At 38.7% G+C, this 21,340-nt stretch overlaps 1 protein-coding gene across 1 annotated transcript; it reads right to left on the reverse strand.

The window, feature by feature from the left end:
• Nucleotides 1-483: 483 nt before the first annotated feature.
• Nucleotides 484-19,413, reverse strand: LOC121458802 (zinc finger protein 431-like). The gene is made up of 5 exons (XM_041668150.1): nt 19,407-19,413; nt 18,510-18,730; nt 4,194-4,317; nt 3,934-3,994; nt 484-2,503 (listed from the first exon to the last, which is right to left on the reverse strand). The coding sequence occupies exons 1-5, from the start codon at nt 19,411-19,413 to the stop codon at nt 484-486; spliced, it is 2,433 nt and encodes an 810-aa protein (XP_041524084.1).
• Between the last annotated feature and the right edge of the window lie 1,927 nt (nt 19,414-21,340).

Below are 21,340 nucleotides of genomic sequence, written 5' to 3' on the forward strand. Positions count from 1 at the left end.
CCCCTTTTAATGTTGGCTCTTTTCAGAGAGATGTTGTTTCTTTAACTACTTCTAGATTCAGAGAAAAGGTACTTTCTTTTGGCTCTGGTTTCAGGACCAATGTATGTTTCTTTGAATACCCTTTCTCCAACCAATAATGCTTCATAAAATGTTTGTCCATTAGTTTGTTACTTCAAACTAAAATAATAAGAGGTATCATGATGCTTGAACAAATTGTTGACACTATAAAATTCTTTTCTATACAATAACTGTTTTTGTTTAAAGAATAGTTTACAATAAGCACTCAGTTTTTTCCTCAGGTCCAAAGATTATGGTAATATGCACCACAAACTTAATCAGATTGATTACACACAAAAAGTCTTACTCCTATATGAAGCACAAAACATTCTGACACTGATTTTCATAGAGTATCACTACAGTATGATTTTTCTCATGTTTTTAAAGAACACACATATTAAACTCAGAGTTTCTCTATAGGATGTCTTATTTTACATATTTGGAGATGATTGGGAAAAAGGATTCAGGACAGATTCCATTCACATGTATCTCTCCAGTATGTGTTCTTTTATGCAATTGAAGATGATTGTGACATGCAAAGTCCTTACCACATTGATGGCATTCATAGGGTTTATTGCCAGTATGTGTTCTTTTATGATTTTGAAGAGCACAGTTGTGAGCAAAGACCTTACCACATTGATTACATTCAAAGGTTTTCTCTCCAGTATGTGTTCTTTTATGCCTTTGAAGATGACTGTATTGAGCAAAGGCCTTATCACACTGATTACATTCATAGGGTTTCTCTCCAGTATGTGTTCTTTTGTGCCTTTGAAGATGACTGTGTTCAGCCAAGGCCTTACCACACTGATTACATTCATAGCGTTTCTCTCCAGTATTTGTTCTTTTATGGTATTGAAGGTGACTAAGATGTGCAAAGGCCTTACCACACTGATTACATTCATAGGGTTTCTCTCCAGTATGTGTTCTTTTATGCATTTGAAGAGTACCGCGTTGAGGAAAGGCCTTACCACACTGATTACATTCATCGGGTTTCTCTCCAGTATGTGTTCTTTTATGCTTTTGAAGATTACTCTGATCTGCAAAGGCCTTACCACACTGATTACATTCATAGGGTTTCTCTCCAGTATGTGTTCTTTTATGCTTTTGAAGATTACTCTGATCTGCAAAGGCCTTACCACACTGATTACATTCATAGGGTTTCTCTCCAGTATGTATTCTTTTATGCATTTGAAGAGTACCACATTGAGCAAAGGCCTTACCACTCTGATTACATTCATAGGGTTTCTCTCCAGTATGTGTTCTTTTGTGCCTTTGAAGATGACTATGACATGCAAAGTATTTACCACACTGATTACATTCATAGGGTTTCTCTCCAGTATGTGTTCTTTTATGCGTTTGAAGATTACCACGTTGAGCAAAGGCCTTACCACACTGATTACATTCATAGGGTTTCTCTCCAGTATGTGTTCTTTTATGGTATTGAAGGTGACTATGACGTGCAAAGGCCTTACCACACTGATTACATTCATAGGGTTTCTCTCCAGTATGTGTTCTTTTATGCATTTGAAGAGTACCGCGTTGAGGAAAGGCCTTACCACACTGATTACATTCATCGGGTGTCTCTCCAGTATGTGTTCTTTTATGCTTTTGAAGATTACTATGATCTGCAAAGGCCTTACCACACTGATTACATTCATAGGGTTTCTCTCCAGTATGTGTTCTTTTATGCTTTTGAAGATTACTCTGATCTGCAAAGGCCTTACCACACTGATTACATTCATAGGGTTTCTCTCCAGTATGTGTTCTTTTATGCTTTTGAAGAGTACCGCATTGAGGAAAGGCCTTACCACACTGATTACATTCATAGGGTTTCTCTCCAGTATGTGTTCTTTTATGCATTTGAAGAGTACTAGGTCGAGCAAAGGCCTTACCACACTGATGACATTCACAGGGTTTCTCTCCAGTATGTGTTCTTTTATGGTATTGAAGCTGACTATGATGTGCAAAGTATTTACCACACTGATTACATTCATAGGGCTTCTCTCCATTATGTGTTCTTTTATGCCTTTGAAGATTACTGTTCTGAGCAAAGGCCTTACCACACTGATTACATTCATAGGGTTTCTCTCCAGTATGTGTTCTTTTATGTGTTTGAAGATTATCCTGACGTGCAAAGCATTTACCACATTGATTACATTCATAGGGTTTCTCTCCAGTATGTGCTCTTTTTTTCTTTTGAAGATGACTGTGATCAGCAAAGGCCTTACCAAGCAGATTAAGTTCATATGATTTTTCTTCATTATGTGTTCTTTTATGACTTTGATGAGTTTCATAAAGAACAAAGTCTTTATCATCTTGACTATATTCATAGAGTTTTTCTCCAGTGTGTGTTCTTTCATGCATTTGATGATGACTGTGATAATCAAAGGCTTTACCACATTGCTTAATTTCACAGCATTTTTCTCTGGTATGTGTTTTTTCATTCCTTAGAAGGTGAGTGTCATAAGACAAGGCTTTAGCACAGTGAGAACATACTGAAAATTTCTCTCCAATTTGATTTCTTTCAATCCTGCAAGGATAATTTACACATGTAAAAACTTTACCACATTCAATTCACTGTTGAACCTCAGATCTGTATGAATTAATTTCATAATTTGTTCCAATTGTAAAAATGAATCAAATATTAATGTCTTATAACTTCATTTAAAATCATGTTTTCTTCTTTTATTAGGAAAAATATTTGTGATGATAAATTCCTTTGCGTCATGGTTTACCATTTCATCTATACCTATCCCTATATTTTTTCTATGATATTTTTCACATTTTTAAAAAAAAACTCCATACACTGAGTGCCTTACAAACTTTACTGCATTCATAAATTTTACTATGAATCATTATACATTGGCTAAGTGAACTAAGACACCAAGAAGTATTGGCAGACTTAGAACTCTTTGGGCTTTTTTGTAATGTGAAGTTGTTTATGTATTAACAATGATGGTAGAAAACCAATTACTGTATACTTGGACTTAATTGAACAAGTATACTCTCCATGGGAACTACAGTTTATCTTCTAATTGTTCTTAATGAGATGTATGCTATATCTTTCCATATCCATATTCTCATATGCTTGTATCAAGGGGAACATATGATATACATAGTAAAGGAAGAATAGTAAATAAAAGATTTCCACATTGAATCCTCATGGTTTCACTTGCTGTTCCTCATAGACTTGTGGTATAGATATTAAGGTTTCTCCACAACAACTGCCCCTTGACCCTTGACTCTAATTGCCACTTTCACTAAACTTAGCAAGTCACAAAAAGTATATGAGTAATCCAAGTCTTACCATGAGCTATTGATTTAGGAGAAAGTTTGCAGCTACACTCATCACTGAAATGTGTATACAGTTTTTGTCATGAGTAGCAAGAAAGAAATGGACTGACAGATCTACTACATAGCTCTCACGTTGCTATGATTCAAATGGTGATATCTGTTGAGTCATTGCTTCCTTGACTTTTTTTTTTTTTTTTTTTAAATATTTATTTATTTATTATGTATACAATATTCTATCTGTGAGTATGTCTGCAGGCCAGAAGAGGGCACCAGACCTCATTCCAGATGGTTGTGAGCCACCATGTGGTTGCCGGGAATTGAACTCAGGACCTTTGGAAGAGCAGGCAATGCTCTTAACCACTGAGCCATCTCTCCAGCCCCTCCTTGACTTTTTCTTAAATGAATGCCTTGCAAATGCAATTCACATAAGAGAAATTGAGGAATATGGATTTGTGAGAATTTAATAACCATCAATGCATTTAAAGGTGTGCTTATTTACACTGTTGCTTCTGATTAATTGTTCCAGGACATATTACAAACTCATCCGAGGCACATTGTTATAAACTTGCACAGGAAAATTACCTTTCAGGTCTTCTAGAACATTGACTATGTTCTTCAGTGTTACCGTCCTCCAAAATGTACCCTGAAATACAGTACCAGAATATGTATGTTATATTACTTAATATTGTACAACAATTAGCTCATTATCTTAAGTGCACCTAACAACTATGATTGTGTTATTCATCTCATTTTCTTCTTTCTAAATCAAATTACAGAACAACATTATAAGGCAAGGAAAGGTTGTCTCCATATTTTGAAACATGAAGGAAATTCATTTTTACCTATAGTAGTGAGGTTCCTGTAGGTCTCCAGCATCACATCTTTGTAGAGATTTTTCTGGGAAGGACTCAGCAAATCCCACTCTTCCTGAGTGAAGTTGATATGTAGATCATCATAGGTCACTGCCTTCAAAAATATACCACACATGTATACAATGTAAGCATGACAGTGACATCATTGGAAATGCATACTTCTTTGAAAGTACAGTTGTATGATTCTGGTGCTCCCCATTCTTATTCTGTGACATAGTCAGTTACTTTAGAAGTAAATTGAAAAGGAGAGTCAATTCTGTCATTTCTATACACTTTGAATGGGATTTCACCTTATAAGAACAATATCTATTAACAGGGTGAGACAAGAAAAAAGATCAACAGTAAATTATATGCATGAGAAAATTGTATGAAAAATTACTCATTATAGAAAGAAAAAAAGATACACAAATGTGTGAATTGGTGTATTGTGCCTTTAACCACAACACTCAGAAAACAGAGGTGGGTATATTTGTCTCTGAGTTGAATGCCAGTCAAGTCTATGCAATCAGGTCCAGGAGAGGTGGCAGTACAGACTCTGTCTCCATTGCAAGCCTCAATGTTACAAACAATGGGATAGAAAAACTAACAGGCTTTTATTGAAGTTTCTACAAAGAGTTGTTTTCTCTCCAGTTCTGTAGTCTTCTTCCAGACCCTGAAGTATCCTAATATAAACTGCAATACCAATAACATTTTGAAGAAAAACAACTTCCTGTATAAAACAGTTACAAGTGGACAGATGAAAACAGTAGAAATATAAATGTTGGTCGTAAATTATCAACACAGACCTGGAGAGAGGGCAGATTAATTCAGCACTCTTGCTGATCTTGAATGGAGATGGACAAATTTGCCTGTCCTTACATGGGGATTACAACTATCCATTTTTCCAGGGTCAGGATTTCTGATATCCTTTGATCACTCTCATGGTACATATCCATGCAGGCATATAAAACAGTCATATTGATTTAAAAAATCAAAGCAAGCATAACAAGCAAGAAGATGTTCATACAACTGTAATTTAATAACTAAAAATACTCAGGCAGTATTAATGCTATCAATCCATGGGATGGCATCCTGGGAATCAGAGAGATACCCTCTGTCAAATTTTTTTTAAAGATTTATTTATTTATTATGTATACAACATTCTGCCTCCATGTATGCCCGCACGCCAGAGGAGGGTGCCAGATCTCAGTACAGATGGTTGTGAGCCACCATGTGGTTGCTGGGAATTGAACTCAGGACCTCTGGAAGAGCAGCCAATGCTCTTAACCTCTGAGCCATCTCTCCAGCCCCCTCTGTCAAATTTTAAAATTCAAGATAAGCATGAAGCTCAGCACAGCAGCATATACTTGACATAAAAATTACCTGCATTCCAAGGCCATCATCCAATAACATAGAAACAAATAGAGCCAGGAATGATGCCTCCCTTTAGTTTCAGGAATTTAGAGCCACACAATTACTTAGATAAGCAAAAAAAAAAAAAAAAAAAACAATTAAAACAGCAGGTTACCAAACTCTTGTGCACTGAATAACAACTGTTTCTGCTCTTTCTTATGTGATTTAGAGATCGAACCTATAATGATGGTAATAGCATTTCAGTATAAGTAGGAAGTTGGCTGATTAATGTCAAGCACAACACAGTATATAAATGTCAGGAAATTACTTTAGGGTATTGAAACTCATAGCATACAATGAGGAATTTCATCTAGAAAGGCTTCTCCTACTAAAGATCCACAGAAAATTGAAATAAAACCAATAAAGAGAGAAAGTTCTTCAAACACATGATGTTTTCTGGGGGGTTGTTCATTCAATCAAGGACATTCTGAACCCAGTCACTACTGGTCCATGGTCAACAACTGAAAGAAATCATTTCATCACATCAAAGCTTCACATTTAATGATCCTTAAAGGACTCTTAGAAGAAATGCAATACTAGCTCAGAAATGAGAAATAGATGTTTATTTATTAGGGATAGACTCACAAATCAGAATCCTATGCTTGAACTGAGTTCAGAAACTGAATCATGCAGCCAGAAAAGAGGCTGGACTCATGCTCTATACTGGCATATATAGTATAAGAGGCCACGCCCCAGTGGTCAGGAAACCACTGGATGTAAAACTTCCTACAGCACATTCTCCTTTTGTTTAAATAAGAGAGTTCTAAGCCCAATACACAATTATATACAATAAATAAGAACAATATATTCATTAATTATCCTATCCTAACTAGTTTATGTCTTGTATAATAACTTGGCCAAGTCATGAGAGGAAAGTAACTTCAACTATCTAGTCTTTAACCCCATCAAAGATCCAAGAAGGGAAATAATATTACTTGAGTAAGCAAGAAGTGCAATCTAGCAACTTTCAAAATGTGCAACAAATTACAGAGACAACTGGCTCCCTGGGCAATCATCCAAAGTCTCATTTGCAATGTTGAAGCAACCAACTTTGGCAAAGACCTAGAATAACTGACTGACCACTTAAGGAGGTAGGAAATTTTTAAGAATCATCTTATCCTGTCTTGGCAAGATTTAACAGTCCTGCTTATCCATTTTTGGATATCATGTATTTTGTCAGTAGTTGAGATATGAACATGTCTTTGCCTAAAGGCCAGTTTTGCCAAGAAGAAAACAAGCTCCAAGTAAAATGACTGGTGCTCAACATTCTCTGGGGAATAGATCCGTGCTACCAGGAGCAATTGTGTCTCACTTCAACAGTACCCTAAGTTATTTAAATGTCATATTCTACAGCTCTTTGAAGTGGTTGAAGATTATTTATCTATGCAGAATATAATCTCTACTTATCTAAAAAACCTGACTAGTCTAACTATAAGTATGACAAACATAGATGACTATTGATCTATAATTCTCAATACCTATATAATTTAAAGACTAAGACTTCATATGAGAATATTATACAATAAACAACTGTGCAACAAATGAAGACAATGAATTCAAAATGTAAACAATGTATAAGTATCTTTATCAGAGGTAGAAATGTACATTGCAAAATGATAAATATATTTCAATATATAAAAATGTTTGAAGTAGAGGTAGAAACATGGATGCATTCAATATTCAATATAATTGAACATTGTATCAATGTACAACAATCTATACCAATGTAATTGCCTGTAAATTATAACTCACAAGCATTCACTCTATTACTCACTATTATTAGTGTGAGTAAGCTCACACTATTCTATTATGCCATCCAATTTTCCCTTTTTTTTTCAAAGAGATTATTGAGCCTATAAAATTTCCCTTCCAACCCACAACCCTATACCAATTATTATCAACCCTTCAATGATGTCCCTAACCCTGAGGACAACCTTTGTTGGGAGAGGGGATGTCATCTTTTAGAATTACTTCCAGCAGTCATGGGGGTGATATTCTTTCTATGGGAGCCTATGAAAGTAAAATGATGGTTAGGTTCCAAGTTTACTATCTGGTATAATTGCAAATAGTCTCTGAGTACTTGGTAGGGTTATTCTGACTTCCTATTGGGAGGTCTGCCCAGAACGTTGTAAAAAAGTGCACCACTTCAGCTAAACAAGTTGGAGCCATCTTGATGAGCTGCTAGGCAAAACAGGTCTAGTAGTAGTGCTATCATCATCAAGATGTAATATCAAACAGGTTGAGTTGCTGTTCCTGGAAACTTCAAAAATTACTGCAGGAAAATTCATTGTTCATTGCGGAAAACTTAAACTTTATTTATATAGACATATGCAGACATATATATTCAATGACATGTACAATAGAGACAAAAATTAGATATGAAGAAAAGTAAAATTTTTTTCTAAATTCTTTTATTCTTTCTGTCCCATATTATGGCTCTTAACAGGAGACAGAATCTCTGATTTTTATTTTAACAACATGCTTGGATTTATAGAGGGACAGAGCCAGTGTCAAACTCCAAAGCCAACTCTATAGATTCATAAATATACATCCACCTACAAAAGGCACCCAATGAAATGAGGATAAAAGTGTAGATTATTGATTCTGCTCTTGTTGCGGGAGGTCCTCCCGCTCCTCCAGCCTATAGCTGCTGAGATACCTGCCCATTGGGGCGTGGTCTCTCTCCCTTTAAAAAAGCGGCCACTTCCCTCTCGTCTCTCTCTTCACTTCCTACTCCACTCGTGACTAGACTCCCTTCCTGGTTGCATAGAGGGCTGTTGCCTGGGACAGTGATCTGTAAGTTTTTTCCCCTTTAAATAAATACCACCCTATTAATCATAATTCCAAACTGGTGTGGCATTGTTTGTGACTTACGCCTTCATGATCTAAAAAGAATAAAGGGGCATATATATGTATTCTGATAAGATAAAAGGGTGGATCATTAAAATTAATTTTAAAAAGTAACTACTGATTTATGTATTTTACATTGATATAGATATGGATGCTTCCTTTTGATACTAATTTGACATTATTTTTTGTTAAAACATAATGTCTATAATTTTATATTCTTACTCAAGATATTTACCTAACACAACTCACTTAAACATGTAATGAAAATATCTAGTCCTTGAAAGTTATTATTATCAGCTAGAATATGAAGTACTGCATGTTAGTACATGTTATTGCAATTGAAATTATATTCAAGTTAGGTAGGTTTTCAACATTATACAGAATTTTATTAGCTGATTCATATGTACATACATTAGAGAAAATGTTTGAAGAAGTAGAGCAAACTTTGTCTCATTGGGGATTACAAATTACTTCTGAAAATATACAAAAAATATACAAAAAAATATAAAAAAAATCATTCTAAGTGAGGTAAGCCAGACACAAATGACAGTGGTGTGAACTCCCTTATACATTAATATTAGTTGTAAAGGGTAATCATGCTACAACCCACAGACACAGAGAGGTTAGTTAACAACAAAGGCTCAAGCGGGGATACATGGATCTCCCTCAAAAGGGAAACTAGAATAGGTCTTCTTCTGGATTGATGGGGGTAGGTGGGGATGGGTATAGGAGAAAGCAGGATCAGGAGAGTTGGATGTAGTGAGAATGAAGAAAGTCTACAGGAATTGGAGAACATTTGGAAGTTGGTATGGTACCTAGTACAGTAAATACTCATTAGATTGTGTGAAAATGCCCCTAGCAAGGACTTGTAGGAAAGGGGAATAAGAAGCCTGTGGAGCCTTCTCTAAGCAGGCAAAGTTTTCTATGTTGGGACTGGGACACCAACCCAGCAACAGTATCTTCAATCTACAACTCGTCCTGCTTGCAAGATATATTGAGTTACTTGTTCTTAGAACTTGTAGGAGTAAACAACAAATAACTCGTGAAACTTCAGGCCCATTCCATTAGAGGGAGACAATGCCCATACTAATTGGATGTCCAAGACCTGAGCTCACTACACTACAGGTCTATGATAGAGCCAAACAAGATAGGAAAAAAGTCCAAGAAATGATTTTTCATGATATTCTCCTATTCTCATAGAATGGTGCCTCAGCCAATTGTTATCAGACTGGCCTATTCCAGGAACTGAAAGCACCAGGAGCAGACATGGGCATTCAAACAATAAGAGGAGCTAAGGAGACCCTGCTGGCAATGGGGAGGAAGTACCATAGCAACCACCTCCCACCTTGGTTGAGGACACTAGGTTAACACAGCCCACAGAATCAACTAAGCTGGAGTTATTAGTGCTCAAAGAGACTCGTGATCTTATAGGGGCCTGTGCTAAAAGCTTTGCATATACATTATCAGTACATACTTTGGTGTTTTGTGGGACCTGTAATACTGGGTGTGTATATGTGGGGTGTACTTTAACTCATTTGATAGTTCTTGAGACCCCTTTCCTCATACGGGGTTTTTATATTCAGGCTTGATATGGATTCTGCCTAGTCTTTATTTAACTTGTTGTTCCATGTATATGGGGGTTCCCATGGAGGGGAGGCTGAGGCTGAGGATAAATTAGATTAAGAGAAATGAAGACAGACTCATAGGTTAAATTGAGAGGATGAAAGGTCAGTAGGAAACAGCCCGAGTTTATTTCTCAGCCAGCATATACACTAAACACAGTCAAAAGGCAGATCAAAAGCAGTACAGTCAGCTCCCCACCTCCCTGCACTGTGCTTGGAGGCAGCTCAAACCTGTGCATTATCTGATTCAGCTAAGTAGCTTCTAATCACTAACAAAAAGTGCCTCTGGATGGCCTACACTAGCACAATCTTAAAAGAAAAAAAATGAGCTCTTTCAGCTGGGCAAAATGCTTTTTCTGTTGAGAAACGCAGATGTTACTCACAGCCCTCAAGGTTACTGGAAGAAGCACAGCAGGCATGCTTGAACTCAAAGGCTTTTTTAAGTCTGAAATGATTCCAGATGGAATCTGAGTCACACATGGGCTCCCACATTGGACTGGGAATTTTATAGAGCTAAGAACTAGGGGCTGGATGCTGTGCTTCTCTGATCTTTCAGCTTTCAGCCCTACTCTCTGACTACAGGGTTTATAAATAAGATCAATTTGCACAACACCTAAAAACTAATTTTTAAAAAAGGGGTTCTTCTTAATTCCTATTCATGATTTTGGGTCTAAATCTCTACTAGCAAGTAACTAACAATTAAGTTTTTGAATTCTGTATGTAAATAATAAACTATGCTCTTTTAACCTCTTTGAGCTTTACTACATACAGCACTTAAAAGGTTTTCTATAGTAAACCACGATCATTCTTAACAGTGACCATTAAAATCTTGGGGCCCCACACCATTGATTCCTCCTAGAGTGTGGTAATGCCACTAAACTGTCTGCTCCCCCCCCCCAAAGGTCAACTTTGGGCTATGAATTATTCAGGAAATTTCCAAGATTACTATCTAAGATGGTCCTCATGCACTACACTAGCCAGAACTTGAGATAATTCCTCCACTTTCCCATTACACAAAGACTGGACAAGAGATAATACAGGCAATTCTCCCATGAATTGAAATTATCTTAGGTTTATTTCAGGGACCCTTATAGATAGATACCATTGCCCACAGACAACAAAAAATAATTTCAAAAGCATGGTTCCCATATTCCCAAGTGTTGGGGTAAGCAGTTTGGTCATCCATTAGGTCATGATTTATGTCATCATTGAGGTGGCGGTGGTAACAGGTTACTACGGGTTACGGTAAAAAATATAAACAAAGAAGATTATATTCAGTTATCTTGTTCTGAGAAGAAAAAGGGAAGGTATAGAAATTATAGGATAAATGATGGATTACTAAATTGGCTTTAAATCAAAACCAACTATTTTTATTAAATATTTTACATTATGATAGGTTTTAGTATATTAATACATGTTTGAGAATATTTTTGTTATACTGTATATATTTCTAATCTTGTTTAACATATTTTTGTATATTTATGCAAATTCAAGGTTATTTTTGATAAAAACATACTGTACATATATTTCTACTCTTATGTAAGGTTTTTGTGCCCAACAAGTCACTTAACGATGCAAAATAAATCTCTAGCCCTGCTGTCAAAATGAAGAGGTCCAGGCTCTTTACGGGACATTTGCTTTCTGACCCCAGTAAAACAGCCTACTGCAGGTTCCCAGGCTTACTGGGTCCTGTGGGGAGGAATTAGCACCAGCTTGGACCCCCGCTGGCATGTGTGCCTCTACAGGAGGACTTAGTTCCGTGACCCTGGCACTAGCACAGGCTACCTCCCCTGGGCAAGGGCCACAGATCTTTGGCACAAGGCTTCACATGGCACCTGCAGAGGGGAGGCTGCCATTCAGTCCCTAGCACCTTAGTTTCCAGGGAGAACAAGCCTTCTCTTTGGAAAGGAGACCCTCCCCCACTCCGGGAACCCCATTGGGGATCCTCCCAGGACCTGGCTCCAGCCTCAGCTCCATCCACAGTGAGCTCCTAGCTGTATAGCACAAGCTTCCCACACCCCACCTCAGTACTCACAGCAAGCTAGCAGCTTTTCTCTGAATGGGATTCCAGAAGCCCCGCTTGGAACAGAAGTGGATGAAGGGAATCACAGTTGTGCCAAACTGGCACATTCTCAAAGACCCCTAAAGAGAGACTGGGGAGGAAATGATCAATGGCTGACTTGACTGGTGGGCTGGGAGGAAAGCTAGTAAACCACCAGAGGCCCCATGAGGAATCCATTCTAGGGAACTTTTCAGGTCAGGATTGGTGGGCCATCTGGAAGCCTCAACTTAGTTCCTTGGGAAGGCCACATCCTTCACCATGGGAGGCTCCTCTTGAGCCCTCACACTAAGCCCAAGGATTGGGGAGCACCAGGCCTGGCTAGGTGGCACTGAGAAATGTTAGCTTTTTCACATAGGCAGTGGGCAGAAGTGGAAGAGGAAGGCCCTTGAAGACAGTCCTGCTTGTAAAAGCTGGGAAGACCTTGGCATTGGCTGCTATAGGGGGAGGGAACACCCCGGACTGTTTAAGGAAGCCCTCCTCCCCCGAGTCCTCCTGCACCGTGCTGGTGGACTCCAGTCAGCACAGGGACTTCAGGGGCAAGCATTCCCCTCTCGGGCATGCTCTGGCCCCAGTCTCTACCTGCTGTAGCAGGGAGCTGTGAGCAGAGGTGGGCAGGATTACACAGCCCAAGAGGAGGGATGAGCCATCAGCTGGGCTTATTCCTGAGCAGCGACTAAGGGAGCCAAAGCCTTTGTTTGGTTTTAATACAGCTAAGACGGCTCTCCCGTTAGTGAGCTCCCCTGTGGAGTGGGGTGCGGAGGAGGCTCAGTGCACTGAGGGAAGAGTAATGCGCCCTGGGCTCGGGAGTTGACGCTAGAAGTTTGAGCGTCAGCGCGCCGGCACCAATAGCGGAGGCTCCTTGCCCAGGCAACAGGCCTTGACACCGTCCACATAGTTAAATACAAATGGAGATTGTATGTAAAGGTTAAAGGCAAAGTGGTCCATATTGAGAAAATACTGGAGAAATTAGGCTTCTCCGAGTTTGGCATACTGAAATTGACAAGAAAGATGTTTTTACACACAGCGCCCTGCTCCCAATTCTCTAAGCCGATTAAGCCCAAAGCGCAAGTTATTCAGAGTTCTGTCCCTAGATTTAGAAATTAACAGGACCGCATGGGACTTCACAACACAGCGAATCTGGCGGCAGGTTCCCACACGGATCCCGGGAGAGCGCAGCATGCTGTCTCCCGCCCCTCACCCTCTGCTCCTCCCCTTCAGGAGACAGCATTTCCCCCGCTCACCATGTTGTGGTTTTCCAGATTGCCAAAGCTCTCAGTTCATCATTTCCCTGCAACAGCAACTTCACCGCAGCACAGAAGCCACTGGCGCCAGGTCCTCTGCAAAGTCCGTTCTGAATGGGACGTCCTGAAAAACCAGGCACTACTCCTGACTGGCAGGTCACCCAAAGGGCCTGATTGGCTAGTGAGGTCTGAGTGACAAGAACACCTCCCACAGAGCTGTAGTGTGCTTTAAAGACACAGCACAGAGGTTTCTGGTCATTTCTTCCACCCCAGTCAAACATCTTTTCTAGACTAACCAAGGTATGCATTTCAATATTACTTTCCCTGGCTCCAAAAGTAGACACTGTCATAATCTTGCACTCCATAGGAACTTTCCCTTTTTCCTCCAGGACACACTGTGGCTAGCTAGCTTGTACAGTGCACTGTGCTAGGTGGCTGCAGGGATTTCCTGTCCCACAGGAGAAAGAATGCCCAGAATATTAACAACTAAAAAGAGTTTTAAGGTCATAAAAGTAGATGTTTATGCTGTGGCTTCACGCTGAGGTCAGATGAACTGAAGGTACTTTTTACATGGTTTTCACAGATATTTCACACAACAGAAAAGTGAAAAGCAGGAACCAGATCTCAAACAAGATGATAGGTCTTTTCCCCATCAGAAGGCTGGATGATGGTTTTATTACTGAAATTTGAAGCAAACTCCAGGAAAATGAATAATAATAAAAAGGGTAGTGTTCATGGAAATGTGAATATGTAGAGAATGTCTTCATGAGCACTATTGTCTGCCAGCACATCTTCCTCCATGGTCAGGTGAATAAAATATTCAACTGCAGCATTCAAGATTCTCCACATGAACAGGAGAGGTAGAATGAATCTCACCATGTACGTAAAAAGTGGGCTTATTAGAATGTCTCACAAGCTGTGTTTCAGGTTGTCTAAAAATAGGTACTTATTAATGACAATTAAAGAATTCAGTAGATTGCTTCTCAGCCTTTTCCCAAAGATGAAGTGAAGAACACAGTGGTTTTTCAGCCCACGAGGCTTGATGCCTCAGCTGGTTTTAAGTATTCACCAAAATTTCAAAGAAGTAGTCTCTAGTACTAGTAAAGGAATGAGTTTGGTCGCCAGAGCAAGGTGATAAAAAAGAGACTTTTCTACTTCAATATACTTTCTATGTAACTGCTGCTACCAGAAGGTGAGAAGGTTAAAGCTAGATCATAGTCTTGTTCGATTCAGATTTTCTTGTTTTGGTGATTTCAAGACAGGATTTTTCTGTGCAGGTGTGGAAATCATTCGGTAGGCCAGACAGGTCTCAAATTCAGAAAATCCCAGTGCCTCTGGCTCTTGAGTCACAGTGTTAACGGTGTGCATGGCCACCAAGCAGCTAAAGGTGTATCCTATTATCTCAGACTATGCAGATTAATGGAGGATTTTCCCATTTAAAAACATTTAAGTAAAATCCCTCTCGGGTATAATTAATTCTTTGTCTACTAGTTAATTCCAGAGGAAGTCCGTTTGACTACCAATAATAGCCATTTCAACAGCCAAGACAGAAGAAATGAGAAAAAAATTCTTGCCTGTAGAAGACATCAACAACTACGAGATTCTTCACTTGATCTTTGGGAAAAGGCTGAGAAGCAATCTACTGGATTCTTCAATTTTTATTGGTAGGCAGCTATTTTTCCCTTATCCCCCTTCCTGTGACCATAGGGCAGTTGCTAAGGCCTGGGCCTGTAGATTGTTGTAGCTTTGTCTGTCGGGAAGACTCAGCTGATTCTTCTCAGGCATTAAAAACTTTAAAGGCCATTTTCACTAATTCCCATATAGGAGTTTGGGGACCATCCTCAACTTTTTTCCCCTAATATCTGGTTCTGACTGAGGAAGCAGAATTATTAGTAGAAAAGGAAAGCAGCTACTTTTCTTTTTTTTTAAATATTTATTTATTTATTTATTATGTATACAATATTCTGTGTGTCTGCCTGCAGGCCAGAAGAGGGCATCAAATCTCATTTCAGATGGTTGTGAGCGACCATGTGGTTGCTGGGAATTGAACTCAGGACCTTTGGAAGAGCAGGCAATGCTCTTAACCACTGAGCCATCTCTCCAGCCCAAGCAGCTACTTTTCTACCTGATAGATTTGGAAGAGAAAAGGGAACAGGGGAGGGACTAGCCCAGTGTGCATAAGGGATCCAGGAGTGCAGAGAGGTGGGGGGGGGAGGGGAAGGTTGAAATTGACCTTGAACCTCTGAATTGGGAAAGGGAGGGGGAAAGAATGTTGCTCCATGGGAGGGGTTGGGAAGTGTGGGTTTCAGGGAGTTGGAGAGGGGCCAGTGCCTCTGGCACTGTGGTGCTGAGAGACACTGGCTACTAAGTGGGGGAGGGGGGGCAAGAGTGCAGAGGCCAAAAATCATGGACATATATATGTAAGCTCTGTTTATTTGTATCAGACAAGCTCAATTTAAAAAGATCTTTGTAAGAGGCTCATAGGGGCAACAACAGACCTGGCTTTGAACTCTAAGTGTCCATTTTAGTCTATGCCCAACCATGAGGCCTAAGTCCATTTTAGCATGTCCTCAACTGTATATTGGATGCCTGGTGTCCCAGGACAGACAGATCTCCAACTCAGCCAAGCCTGATCCCACGGGATTGACTGCCACCTGACTTGACTTCCCGGTGTGAGTTCATGACTTCAGCGGGAATCCGAAAACGACAAAAATAAGTATGAATGGGTCCCCTAGAACTCTATAGCATCGATAAGAAAAGGGACTCATCAAGACGCCGCTGTGGCCCAGAAGCCATTTGTCAGCGTGGTGTAGAGAGCTCAAACTATAGAGTAGGGGCCTTCCAACACATGGCCTGCGAAGTGGAAAGGGCCTGGCCTAGCTTGGCGGGAACCTCCAAAATGTTAGGAATATTCATTTTTTAAAAAATGTATTTATTTACTTTATTATGTACACAATTGTCTGTGTGTATGCCTGCAGGCCAGAAGAGGGCACCAGACCTCATTACAGGTGGTTGTGAGCCTCCAAGTGATTGCCAGGAATTGAACTCAGGACCTTTGGAAGAGCAGGCAATGCTCTTAACCACTGAGCCATCTCTCCAGCCCCTAGGAATATTTCTTACTACTAGCTCCCTGCCGACGCAAAATTCCCAATCAAGCCAAATCAAAACAAGCCAAATTAATATCCAGGTTTAATGGGCGATCTGTGCTCTCAGGGGGCCCTGAGCGGGAACCAGGAAGCCGCAGAAATGATACCCCCAGGAGGAAGAGAGGGAGACCACGTGTTCCTCTTTTGGGGAATCACTTAAAGACTCTGCAGAGTGGTCCTGACCCATCCCTGGGGGTGGGGTCAGGACCTGGCCAGCTGGGAATTAGTGTCCAGACCAGGCCTGGGGGCTGGGATAGATGCGAGGAACTGGGGTCTACGCTCCCAACTTGACAGTTGTGTTTTGAGAGTGTGTTTCTTTCACTGGCACATTTTAATGTTTGGGCTGTTTTCAGGGAGATGATGTTTCTTTAACTAGTTCGAGATTCAGAGAAAAAATGCTTTCCTTTGGCTCTGCTTTCAGGTCCAAGGTGTATTTCTTTGACTAGCCATTTCTCTTACCCAAAAGGCTTCAAAAAAAGGTTTTGGCCATTAGTTTGCTGGTTCAAACAAAATAAAGAGATATCATAGTGCTTGAACAGATTTTTACACTATCCATTTTTATCTACACAATAACTGCTATTGGCTAACTGACTATGTGTGTGGGCTTAAGATCTTTAAAAAATAAGTTATAAAAAGCCCTCCGTTTCTTCCACAGGTCCAAATGATTAGGGTAATATGCATAAGCTTTCTCAGATTGATTACACACAAAAGTCTTACTCCTGTATGAAGTACAAAACATTAAAACACTAAATTCACTTAGAGTTTCACTATAGTATGAGTTTTCTCATATTTTTGAAGAATACACACACTGAGTTCATAGTTTTCTGCAAGATGGTTTATTTTATGCATTTGGAGATGGTTGTGACAAAGGATTTACCACAGACTCCATTCACAGTTATCTCCCCTGTCTGTGTTCTTTTATGCATTTGAAGATAAGATGTGAATAGGCTTTCTCACACTACTATACATTCATAACGTTTTCCTCTACTGTGTGTTCTTTTATTACCTTGAAGAGTACAGTGGTCTCCAAAGGCCTAATCACACTGACTACATTCATAGGGGTTCTATCTAGTCTGTGATGTTTTGTATTTTTGAAGATGGCTGTTTTGTGCAACGGCCTTACCAAAAATATTACAATCATAGGATTTCTCTCTAGAATGTGTTCTTCTATGCAATTGAGGATTACTGTGATGTGCATGGCCTTACAACACTGATTACATTCATAGAGTTTCTTTCTCTCCAGTAGTTTTCTTTTATGCAATTGAAGACTATTTTGATACGCAAAGGCCTTACCACATTCATTACATTCATAGGGTTTCTCTCCAGTATGTGTTCTTTTATGCAAATGAAGATGAGTATGTCGTGCAAAGGCTTTACCACACTGATACATTTATGAGGTTTTTCTCCAGTATGTATTCTTTTATGCTTTTGAAGACTACTGTTGTCAGCAAAGACCTTACCTCACTGATTACATTCATAGGGTTTCTCTCCACTATGTATTCTTTTATGCTTTTGAAGATTACTCTGATCTGCAAAGGCCTTACCACACTGATTACATTCATAGGGTTTCTCTCCAGTATGTGTTCTTTTATGCTTGTGAAGAGTACCATTTTCAGCAAAGGCCTTACCACACTGATTACATTCATAGGGTTTCTCTCCTGCATGTGTTTTCTTCTGCTTTTGAAGATCAGTTTGACATGCATAGGCCTTACCACACTGATTGCATTCATAGGGTTTCTCTCCAGTATCTGTTCTCTTATGCTTTTGAAAATCAGTTTGACATGCATAGGCCTTACCACCCTGATTGCATTCATAGTCTTTCTCTCCCGTATGTGTTCTTTTATGACTTTGATGAGTCTCATAAAGAACAAAGTCTTTATCACCTTGACGATATTCATAGGGTTTTTTTCCAGTGTGTTTTCTAAGCACTTGAATATGACTGTGATAAGCAAAGGCTTTACTGCATTGCTTACTTTTAGAGGGTTTTGCTCCATTATATGGGTTTCATTCCTTAGCAGGTCAGTGTCATAAGACAAGACTTTAACACCGTGAGTATACACTGAAAGTTTCTTCTCTCCATTTTGATTTTCTTCAATCCTACAAGGATAATTGGCACATTTAAAAGCTTTGCTACATTCAATACACTGCTGAACCTTGGTATTTGTATGAATTAATTTTATAACTTGTTCCAATTCTAAAATGGAATTAGTTATTAAGGTTTTATAACTCTGTATAAAATCATGCTTTCTTTTTAATTAGGGTTCAGTTTGCATCTAGGAAAATAAGTATTATGATAAATTCCTTTGTTTCATGGTTTACCTTTTGACATTTACAAAAACATTTTATATGTTATTATTCATATTTTAGAAGACAACTGATTAAACTGAGAGCTTTAAAAACTTTACTGCATTCATAAATTTTACTATACTTGAATCATATTATATTTGCTAAGTGAACTAGGACATTCAGAAGTATTTGCACAGACCTATAATTCATGGGGAATTTTTGTAATGTTTATATATTAATAATGATGGTAGAAAACCTTCATTATTGCATACTTGAATGAAATTCAACAAGTATACTCTACATGGGAACTACTGCTTATCTTCTTTTTGTTCTTAAGGAGAGGTATGTTAAATCTTTCCATATCCCTATGCTCATAAGCTTATATCAAGGGTACTGTATGATACACCTAGTAAAGGAAGAATAATTCACATACATGAAATGGAGGTATATGGATTTGTGAGGATTTAATAACCATCTATGCACTTAGCTGTGCTTATTTGCACTGCTGCTTTTGTTTAAAAGTTCTAGGAGAAAGTGCGATCTCATCAGAGGCACATTGTTATCAACTTGCACATGAAAATTACCTTGCATGTCTTCTAGAACATTGCCAATGTTCTTCAGTGTAATGGTCTTCCCCAATGTATCCTAAAATACAGGACCAGAATATATGTTATATCATTGAACAATGTGCACGATTTAGCTTATTATCTTAAGTGCACCTAAGAACTATGACTGCTGTATTCACCTCATTCTTTTTCTAAATGAAATTGCAGAACAAAATCCTTAACCAAGGAAAAGTTGCTTCCATATTTTATTTTATTTTTTATTTTTTGGTTTTTTGAGACAGGGTTTCTCTGTGGTTTTGGAGCCTGTCCTGGAACTAGCTCTTGTAGACCAGGCTGGTCTCAAACTCACAGAGATCCACCTGCCTCTGCCTCCCGAGTGCTGGGATTAAAGGCGTGCACCACCACTGCCCGGATGCTTCCATATTTTAAAACATGAAGGAAATTCATTTTTACCTATAGAAATGAGGTTCTTGTAGGTTTCCAGCATTACATCTTTATAGAGATTCTTCTGGGAAGGATTGAGCAAATTCCACTCTTCCCGGGTGAAGTTGATATGCACATCATCATAGGTCACTGTCTCCTAAAATATACCATAAATGTTCAAAATGGAAAGCATGACAGTGACAATGTTAGAAACATACTTCTTTTACAGTATAGTCATATGATTCTGGTGTTCCCCACTCTTATTCCATGACTTAGACAGTCACTTTAGAGGAAAATTGAAAAGCAGAGTGAACTCTGTCATTTCTGTACCCTTTGTATGGGATACCACCCCATAAGAGCAACATCTATTGAGAGGAAGAGGTATTGAAAAAGATCAACAGAAAAAAAAAAAAGATCAACTGTATATAGTATGCATGAGAAAATTGCATAAAGAGTTACAGACCACACAAAAAAAGTAATATGGACACACTGGGTGTATTGGTGTATTGTGCTTTTAACCACAACACTCAGAAAACAGAGGTGGGTATATTTCTCTCTGAGTTGAATGCCAGTCAAGTATAAGCAATCAGGTCCAGGACAGGTAGAAGTACACATTAAATTGTCTCCATTGCAAAAAACAGTGAAACAAAAAAACAAATGGGATAGAAATAACTTAAAGGTTGTTACTGAAGTTCTTACAAGTAATTTTGCATTTACTCCCGTTCTGTATTCATCTTCCAGACATCTGAAGTGCCATAATTTAAACTGTCATACCAATAACCAAAGCAGTTAAAATGGACAGATGAAAACACTAGAAATATAAATGTTGGTCACAAATAATCAACAGAGAGCTGGAGAAAAGGCAGAGGAATTCAGAGATCTTGCTGGTCATGAATGGAGGTGGGCACATTTTCCAGTACTTACATGGGGATCACAACTTTCCTTTGTTCCATGAACAGGAATTCTGAGATCTTTTGATCACTTCGGTGACTAGATACCCATGTAATGAATATCCATGCAGACATATAAAATAGTCATATTTGATTTAAGAAAAATCAAATCAAGCATAACCATCCAGAAGAAATTCATGCACCTCCAATAACTGACTCAGAATTCTAAGGCAGTGTTAATGCCATAAATACATGGTATCCTGGGAATCAGAGTGAAACCCTCTTTCAAATTTTAAAATCCAAGATATGCATGAGGCACTGCACAGCAGCATATAGTTGACATATAAAAAAACCTATATTACAAGGCTATCACCCAATAATATAAAAATGTATAGAGCCAGAAATGATGCCCCTCTCTACTTTCAGGAATTTGGAGCCACACAGTAAGGGCTACTTCAACAAGCAAAGAAAAAAATTAAAGTAGCAGGTTGCCAAACTCCTTAATAGCAACTGTTTCTGCTATATCTTATTTTAACCTATAGAATATAGGTAATATATAGAATATAGAAATCAAGCCTATAATCATGGCAAAAATATTTTAGTATAAGACGGAAATTGTCTAATTAATGACAAGCACAA

Source organism: Microtus oregoni, unplaced genomic scaffold (assembly GCF_018167655.1).
Source record: "Microtus oregoni isolate MIOR12 unplaced genomic scaffold, Mior012 000018F_ref0000195, whole genome shotgun sequence".
NCBI lineage: Eukaryota > Metazoa > Chordata > Mammalia > Rodentia > Cricetidae > Microtus > Microtus oregoni.